At 43.2% G+C, this 9,825-nt stretch overlaps 1 protein-coding gene across 1 annotated transcript in view; it reads right to left on the bottom strand.

Moving 5' to 3' along the window:
* Positions 1 to 6,055: 6,055 nt before the first annotated feature.
* LOC144491828 (S-arrestin-like) overlaps positions 6,056 to 9,825 on the bottom strand; it is a 47,416-nt gene continuing 43,646 nt past the window's right edge. The window contains exon 15 of the mRNA XM_078210120.1: positions 6,056 to 6,131. Within this exon, the coding sequence (XP_078066246.1) occupies positions 6,056 to 6,131 (76 nt within the window). The remainder of the gene's footprint in view (positions 6,132 to 9,825) is intronic.

Here is a 9,825-nt window from a genome sequence, read left to right as displayed (position 1 = left end):
TTATGGGTGCTTCAAGTCATCCAGTTATAAGTACAGGTGAAATATGGACCAATGTTTAGTGAAGGAGTAGTCAAAATTGTGACTTCACATTGTTTGGTCTGAATTGTTTTATCATTGTGCAGTGACATAACTTCAGTTTGGGGATTAGGGACCAACGTAAGACTGAGCAATAGACAGACTGTTGCTTTTGGTCATTTTTGCCCAGTTTTGCCTCAGCAAATCCTTGGCAACACAAAAGTGTTTGATTCATTGCATTTGACATTAACTTCTAAAGGGAATTGGATCTGTTTATTTGAAGTAGCTTACGAAAAGCTTTTCCCAAAATTGTACACAATGACCCCGAGAAAGCTCCATTCAAACTTACAGTATACAGTGCACTGAAATGCTGACTATAGGTTTATCAAATTGGCACTGCTCACTCACAGAAATGTCAGGTGCCCTTTACTAAAATCTAAATTTACAGATAAATTATTCATAAATGATGGGTTGACATTCATAATAAAAGATATAGATATTCACATCCATTCAATTAAAAATATTCTTTAGGCATTATTTCAGTTCATTATAGAATGATGAATTATTTTTTCTGGAAACCATGTGCTGACAGAATAAAGTGAATGATAAGATACTTCAAGGGTATTATTTTAACAGTTGACTACGGTTGCAGTTGTTTAATAATGCAGCTATTACCTATTGTTATCTATTGTCACCTATTGTCACCCATTGCCTGAGTTCATGTCTGCTCCACCAAGTAATCTTCAAACCATGTTTTTGGCTCTGACTTCATCTTAAATAAAGAACTTGCATTGTTTTTGCTGACAATCAATCGGGTATTACATTGGACTTTCATTTCTATTTATCACTTCAGCACTCTCCACTGTTACACATTTGAAACGTAAATGGTTGTAACAGGATGGCAGTCATTTTCCACACAGCAAGGCGCAATATGATAATGATCAGATAATCTGTTTGCGCTCATGTTGGTTAAGGAATAGATATTTTCCACGACACCAGGGAGAACTCACCTGCTCTTTGAAATAATGTCATGGGATCTTCTATGTCCCCTTAAGATACTTCATGCAAAAACCAGCACGTGACCATGCAGCACTGCCTCCATACTGTAATAGTGTCAACATTAAGTTCATACTTAAATCTCAATCTGAAGTCAAAATCCTGCAACTCCGTTCCTAACAGCACTGTGGGTGTAACGACACCACATGGCCTGCAGTTGTCCAAGAAGAGAGCTCACCACCACCTTCTCAGGAGCAATTAGAGATATTCAATAAATGTTGGCTTAGTCAGATCCATGAGTGAATATATAAAAACAAAGTGGGACTTGAACCTATAACTAACTCCATTAAAGGCAACACTGCCATGATTGGGAGGCACAAGTAATAACATATTTCCAGGAGTAGTAAATAGAACTCTTCATAAAGTGGGAGTCACGCAGATCCAGAAACATAATTCGAGTGGCTACTATAGGCAGATAATTGACTGAGATTGACAGGAAAACGGCTGAAATATAGAAATAATCCTGAGGGCTGGGGAGGCATACATGAGCTCTGACTTGAAATACTAAGCAGTGTGCATTAGAGGAAGAATACAGGAATCAATATACTGAAAATGAGCAACAGCAATGTCACACTTTTAACCATAAGACATAGGAGCAGAAGTAGGCCATTCAATGAGGTCATGACTGAGCTGATATGATCATTCTCAACTTCACTTTCCTGCCTTATCCCCAAAACCCTTGATTCCCTCAGATTAAAAATCCGTCTATCTAAGTCTTGAACATACTCAATGACCCAACCCCTACAGCCTTCTGCGGTAAAGAATACCATGGATTCATTACCCTTTGAGAGAAGAAATTCCTCCTCCTCCTCTGCCTAAATTGGCAACCCCTCACTCTGAGATGATGCCCTCTGGACCTAAACTCTCCCCCAACGGGAAACAATGGGGACAATTCTCCCAAAAGTGCTGAATTGGCGGGAAAACTGTTCTAAATCCCGACTTTGTCAGTTCAGCTTCTCATCTGAATCTCCGCACTCTGTGCACTGCAGAGGTCCCAGTCATGAATATCATTAAAAACCCAGAAGGGGGCAGGGCCTATTCACATCTGAGTTTGACAGTTCTGGAACCTTGTGCATGCCCGATCGCTGGCCAGCCTGGGAGCACCGCAATGCTGCCCCTCCAGCCCCGCCCCCACAGCCCAATCACGGCCCCCACAATTCCCAGGCCAGCCCTGACACCCCTCCTGAGCCAGAGCGCCCCAATGCACAGCCTACTCCCCCCAGCAGTAGCCATCCCCCCACCCCATCAGACCCCCCGCTGACCACCCCCCTCCCCAATCGCTACCCTCCCTCCATCCCAGACTGATCCTGTCTGCAGAGTGGCAGTGGGACCCCCCCACCCCCATCAATTGCCCCTAGGCCCCACCCCCTTGGCACTGCCTGATACCTGGTGGGCAGTGCTACGGTGCCCCCTGCACAAAGGCACCTTGCCCCTTGGGCAATGCCAAGGGGCACAGGCTGGCACAGCCAGGATGCCCATGTCCAGGGGGCACCAACCCCCACCACCCAACCCTCTGGGGGGCCCCCGATTGCCCCCCTTCATTCTGGAAGGGTCTCCCGCTAGTTCCCCGAATGTGGGGAGCTAGTCTGAACCCTGCCAGAATGAAGTACTCCTGGCGGGGTGGGAGATTCAATCGAGACCTGAACGTTCCCGGTAATGAACTAATAAACATATTTAAAATACATTTTAAAAAGATTTAAATTACTTACCTGTCTTCCCACCAGTTTCCAGCATGGTCTGACCAGTGACTGTTCGCCGGCTCTGGGAGATGCGCATGCATTCCCGACGCACGTGCAAATCCCTGTCCAAGGCCGGCGACGCGCATCTCCCACCATGACCCGCCAGAAAAGTTGCGGGTCGCGATGGGAAAGTCGCAGCCAATGTTTCAGCATCCACCCTGTCAAACCCCCTGAGAATCCTATGCATCTCAATAGCAAAATTTTACAACACTCACATTCCATCCACCTGCCAGTCAACTCCCAGAGGGGGTGTAAAATTTCACCCATGTTTCGCAATAGAGAGAAGCAGTTTATCTTTGTGCTCCAGGATGAGGCAGATGAAAGCAGGACCTAGTGGTGTTTCATGTGGTCCAGTCAGATGTGGAGGTGAATGAGAACAGCTGCCTGCCCTTTCCTTTCAAGAATTTGACTTAAGTGAGCAAATACAATGGCTGTACCAGTAAAAATGCCAAGGATAGAGAGAGTAATAGTTTTAATGGAGACCAAGGCATTGGAAGTGTGATTCAGCAGATTGCTGGCTGCAGAAATATCATGGCGAATGGAGGGCCACAGGCAAGACATTTGCGACTGGATTTTACAGGGTGGGGAGGAAGAAAAGTCACCTTGTATTAAACAGCCTGTCTCAGTGATAACACGCTGGGTGGCATAAACAGCTGAGGTTTGGGCTGCTGCAGAACCATGGACAGGAAGCCACACCCTTGAGAGCTATCAGACAATCTGATTGGTTGGCAGCTGTAACAGTGCCAGAACTCAGCTCAAGCTTTTGAAAAAGAGAGATGGTCATGAGTGCGACCTAAATCCTGGGGTTTTATGATAGAAAGGGGTGGAAACCCTGGTGAGACGGAGGAGGGGACTCGTTTTGGAGACCAGGTGGTGAGGAACAAAAAGGAGGGTGGTTTCATCTTGGGGAAAGTGCTCTTAAAGCACACGCGGCACTGCCCACTGTCCTCCCATCACCTTTCTTTCAGCCTTTTTAAAAAAAGAGTTTTAGGAAAATGGGATCATCAAAGTAGCAGTAGACCATTTGGCCCATTGAATCTGTTCCACCATTCCAACAGATTATGCTGATCAGTGACCTCCATGCCATTTTCCCCAGCTACTCCCTCTACCCCTTGATGTCATTTGTATCCAGAAACCTATATCTCCTTTGAACATGCTCAATGACTGAGCTTCCACCATCCTCTGGGATAGAGAATTCCAAAGATTCACCACACTGTGTGAAGAGATTCCTCTTCATCTCAATTCTAGATGGTCTGGCCCCTACGCTGAGAAAGACAGCCTTTGCACTCTGGCCGTGTTTTAAGGCAATGGAGGTGGATTGAGGGCCTTAACTGCCACTTAATCAGGCAGTTAAGGACCTGAATATGTCTAAGGACTGACAACCTAGTGGACACTTAATTACACCCCATGTTAAGGGTATCTCTCATTTATTTAGAAGGAAACATTTTTTTCCTCACTGCAATCCTTACTCTGGTCTTTTTGATATATTTCCTTATATATTTTTAGGGAAATCCGAATTGTCATAAATCTTTTATAAAACTAATTAATTGCACCCCCTATAGTGATGTACCTGAAATAAATTATCTGGGTCCTATGGCTGGTACAGTGTGATACTGCTGGGGCATCTTCATAGCACGTACAGTGCAGTACTCCTGGTTATCTAGCATCGGTATAATACAGTCTTGCTTATTTGTAATATTGAAATAGGAAGTGCTTTGAACCGTGAATATCACATTTTATATTGAAAGATTGCAATTGTTCTAAATACACTGCAATTCAGTAAAAGAAAGAGACAAGGAATTTGAATGCATTTTTATTTTAAACTAATTGCTGCAAATAAGCAAAAAAACCAACTGCTTCCTCCTGCCTACCAGGAAGAGTGCATCTTGTGGCATCATAGCACCTTGAAGATTGATAGGAGAAATAGTAACCAGGCCTCCAGAAGAGGGAGCCACACATTTAATAGGATTGTTGTTTTGGAGGTAGAGTGGAAGCTGATGGGGGTTATGATAGTTTTGTCTGGGAGCAAGTTAGAAGCTGGAATCTGAGCAATAGGTTTGTTTGGTTTAAATCGATAGAACAACAGGTTCCTGGGAGAGAGTGATAGGCTGCTATCTATTTGATGGGTCTGTGTAGTTTATATACAAAATAAGGGATACCTTGGGACCGAACAGCCTGAAATCTAATTGAGGATTTCGGGCTTTTTTTAAAATGGAGAACTGTGAATGCTGAACTTGAATCATCTGACATTATAACCTACAGGACTAATGCTCAGATAATTCCCTGCATCTCTATGTGAGCATAATCTTTCCTGTTTTTAGAATACATGGAGTTTGCAGGGGTGGTTTTGCTCTATCATTTTCTTTGTGGAGGATTTCAGGGCTGACAATAACCTCTGTGCACTCTGCCATTGCATTCTGCCATCATTTACTCTAAATGAGTCACGATTGTTAGATCACCTACGCAAATTTATCAAGTGATAATTCAACTAATTAGAACATAGAACATAGAACAGTACAGCACAGAACAGGCCCTTCGGCCCACGATGTTGTGCCGAGCTTTATCTGAAACCAAGATCAAGCTATCCCACTCCCTATCATCCTGGTGTGCTCCATGTGCCTATCCAATAACCGCTTAAATGTTCCCAAAGTGTCTGACTCCACTATCACTGCAGGCAGTCCATTCCACACCCCAACCACTCTCTGCGTAAAGAACCTACCTCTGATATCCTTCCTATATCTCCCACCATGAGCCCTACAGTTATGCCCCCTTGTAATAGCTCCATCCACCCGAGGAAATAGTCTTTGAACGTTCACTCTATCTATCCCTTTCATCATTTTATAAACCTCTATTAAGTCTCCCCTCAGCCTCCTCCGCTCCAGAGAGAACAGCATAAAGTAGCATAAAGTAGTAAGCTTGTATCACCCTGCATTCAAGCTAATGACCCAATTTGAAAATATTTAATTAATCTTTGTGCAACATTTATTCTTTTCATAGAATCTGAATGTATCCCTGAAACTGAAATCAACCCACATCAAAAAAAAGCTCGATAAGGTCCTTCCTTCCCATGATCTACCTGGCCCACATTCTGAACAGGATTAAGAATGTCTCCTGATTCCTTCCTGGGTCAGGTGAAGAAATCGCAAGCCCTATTCCACTAAACAATTAATCAGTTCACAGCCATATTTACTTGAACTACAAACAAACAAGTGAAATCGACATGGTTATTCAGGGTGCGGCTGCGATCATTCATCCTCCTCTGCTTCCAATGGTGAAAGATCTGCTTCATCCTCAATAGCAATGTCTTCATCCTCCGGTTTTCTGAAGATAAAGCCAGCAGAGTTTCCAATTAGAAAAGTCATGCTCACAACTTCCTTCCACTTGACTACTAAATGAGACATAGAATCACAGAATCTCTACAGTGCAGGAGCAGGCTATTCAGCCCATGGAGTCTGCACCAACTCTCTGACAGAGTATCTTACCCAGGCCCACTCCCCCATCCTATCCCTGTTATCTTACAAACTTACGATGGCTAAGCCACCTAACCTGCACATATTTGGAATGTGGGAGGAAACCGGAGTACCCAGGGGAAACTTTCAGAAACACAGGTTACAGCACAATCCAAATAAACAATAAATTTCAAAACATGCAGATTAAATCTCCCCCACTGAAGACTAAATTAAAGCCATATGAAGGATAACTTCAACCAGAAAAATGACATTATACTGGGAATATCCTCAAAGAATCTAATGAATGACCACCAAAGCTTTGACAGAAACTCCTGGACAAATGCATAGATAATTTTTTTCCCCCACTGGTGAGGGATATCAGGAGACATAACCTTAAAACCTGGAGCCAGGTCTTTCAGGAGAGAAGTGGGGAAAATCTTCTTCACACAAAAAGGGTAGTAGAAAACGTGAGCTCAATTAATAATTTAACATCTGAGATTGAGAGATTTTTGCTAGACATGTATATAAGAGAGCCAAGGTTGAGAGAGTTACAATATCAGCCATGATCTTGTTGAATGACATTGAACAGGCACAAGGGGTTGAATGGCATTCTCCTGTTCTTATGTGGATGGGGTGTCCATTGATCTTTCATTGAAATTACAGTAGCCAATGAAAATTCCAAGCATACATCCCCAAAATTAATCCAAATCAAGGCTCACAACCAACAAAAAGTTAATCCTAATTAATATTAAAATTAAGCATTAAAAAAAATCTGACAGTTACATCTAACACGGACATATGAATTCTTAATGCATTGACATGAATTTCCAATGTGGGCTGTATTAAAGAAGGGGTGAAGTCAATCTATTTAAAATTACTAACTAAAGCAAATCAAAACAAGCTAAATCCCAACAATTATATAATTCCCATTATTGATAAACCCACGGGATGAAAAGCCACTGAAGACTCATTTAATGAAGAATAAACCCACTCACTATCGATTAAATACCACTCTATAGAGTCTAAATCCTCAATGAAACCTGTTAAATTTAAATATCAATGAAATTCAAAATCACGAAAAGCAAATTTTAGCCAATAAAGAATAATCCTTGGCTATTAAATTTTAAATTCAAGTAATTGAAGAGTATCTCAAATAGAATGAACACCTAATCACACTGGTAGCTGACTAAGGGCCATTTTGCGAAGATTAATTTCTATTCATTGATGACTAACTCCTCCTGATAAGTCTAAATCCTATTTCATGAAGGTCTATCCCCTGTCAAGCAAGTTTGCTTTCCCACTGTAAACTGTAATCTCATTAGTTTATTTAGAATGGCAGCTGTCCAGCACTTTGTAAAAGAAAGGAACATACAATAGAAAATAAAGGTAATTCCTAGGGAACGATAGTTTCACACACAGCCCACCCTCCCCATCAAGGCCAAAAACAGCTTTTTCATATCAGGTTTTTTTTTTTACATGATCATTTTGGGGTTTCTCCATCAAATAAAGGAACAGAGAATGATTTTTAAAAAAATATAACTTCTTACTTGCTAGTTTCTATCAAGGGAATCCCACGGTGAGAGAACCAGAGAGATGAGAAAAGAGGAGGAAAATACAGGAATTAGTGTGAATCCAATAATATTGCACACACATGCACAGAGACATATACAGAATCACAGGCACACAGTGACACACAGACATAGAGAGAGGCACATGTGTAGACACCCACATACAAACTCTCAGAAACATAGGGCAGAATTTAACAGTCTCCGGCCAGCTGGCCTATGGGGGCGGGCTGTTGAATATAAAATTCCTCGGATTCCTTCTTGCGAGGTTTCCTCTTACCTCAACTTCTCCACAAATTTCAGGCTGCTGGGCGCTGCCTTTAGCCCAATTGAAGCCCTTAAGTGTCCTACCATTGACCACTTAAGGGCTATTTCCTGTAGAGCCTCAATATTCTTGCTGGGGGCTAGGAGTCCCGGGATTTGAGGAGAACCTCGAATATAAACTGGGTTCAGACCGAGAGCAGGAAGTGGGGAAGGGGAAAGGGGAGATAGGCATGGCTCTATCTGCATCCTCCACTCAATTTCCTTCTGTCCATCTTGTCAGGTCTCACCTACCCTCCCTGTCCTAAACCCCCCCCCAAACATATCCAGGACTGGGCTCCTGGGACTGGGACTACAAGCAGTCCTCGCAGCCAAAGACTTTTCCACTACCCCTTCTGGCACTGCAGGGACTAGAGCAGTGTTGGTCAATCCTCCTGAGTGAAGGGTGGAAATCCTGCCTTCAGCCAATTATGTGATATACATATAGACACACAGGCACACACGCGCGCATACGCGCACGCACACACACACACACACACAGATTTAGACACAAGTGCATGTATAGACTTACACAGACAAATATCATTATCCCTTTCTGACACATGCACCAACTAATATTTGACTATAAAATATAATTTTGTTTAGGCAAAACAGAATTCCACTGGGGCCAACAACTCTGCCCTTTATTCATAAATCAGATACATAGAAACATAGAAAAATGCCCTTCAGCCCACAAAGTTGTGCCGAACATGTCCCTACCTTAGCGATTACTATGCTTACCTATAACCCTCTATCTTATTAAGTTCCATGTACTTAACTGAAAGTCTTTTAAAAGACCCTATCAAATCCGCCTCCACCACTATTGCCGGCAGCCCATTCCACGCACCCACCACCCTCTGAGTGAAAAACTTACCCCTGACATCTCCTCTGTACCTACTCCCCAGCACCTTAAACCTGCGTCCTCTTGTGGCAACTATTTCAGCCCTGGGAAAAAGCCTCTGACTATCCACTCGATCAATACCTCTCAACATCTTATACACCTCTATCAGGTCACCCCTCATCCTTCGTCTCTCCAAGGAGAAAAGGCCAAGCTCACTCAACCTATCCTCATAAGGCATGCTCCCCAACCCAGGCAACATCCTTGTAAATCTCCTCTACACCCTTTCTATGGCTTCCACATCCTTCCTGTAATGAGGCAACCAGAACTGAGCACAGTACTCCAAGTGTGGTCTGACCAGGGTCTTATATAGTTGCAACATTATCTCACGACTTCTAAACTCAATTCCTCGATTAATAAAGGCCAGTACACCAGACGCCTTCTTAAACGCAGCCTCAACCTGCACTGCTGCTTTGAGTGTCCTATGAACTTGGACCCCAAGATCCTTCTGATCTTCCACTCTGCCAAGAGTCCTACCATTAATATTATATTCCGCCATCCTATCTGACCTGCCAAAATGAATCACCTCACACTTATCTGGGTTGAACTCCATCTGCCACTTCTCCGGGTTGAACTCCATCTGCCACTTCTCCGCCCAGTCTTGCATCCTATCAATGTCTCGCTGCAACTTCTGACATCCCTCCACACTATCCACAACACTTCCAACCTTTGTGTCATCAGCAAACTTACCAACCCATCCCTCCACTTCCTCATCCAGGTCATTTATAAAAATCACAAAGAGTAAGGGTCCCAGAACAGATCTCTGGGGCACTCCACTGGTGACCGACCTCCATGCAGAATAT

This window comes from Mustelus asterias, chromosome 3 (assembly GCF_964213995.1).
Source record: "Mustelus asterias chromosome 3, sMusAst1.hap1.1, whole genome shotgun sequence".
Taxonomy (NCBI): Eukaryota; Metazoa; Chordata; class Chondrichthyes; order Carcharhiniformes; family Triakidae; genus Mustelus; species Mustelus asterias.
The sequence above is the reverse complement of the archived record's forward strand: the minus strand, read 5'-3'. Positions and strand labels throughout refer to the sequence as shown.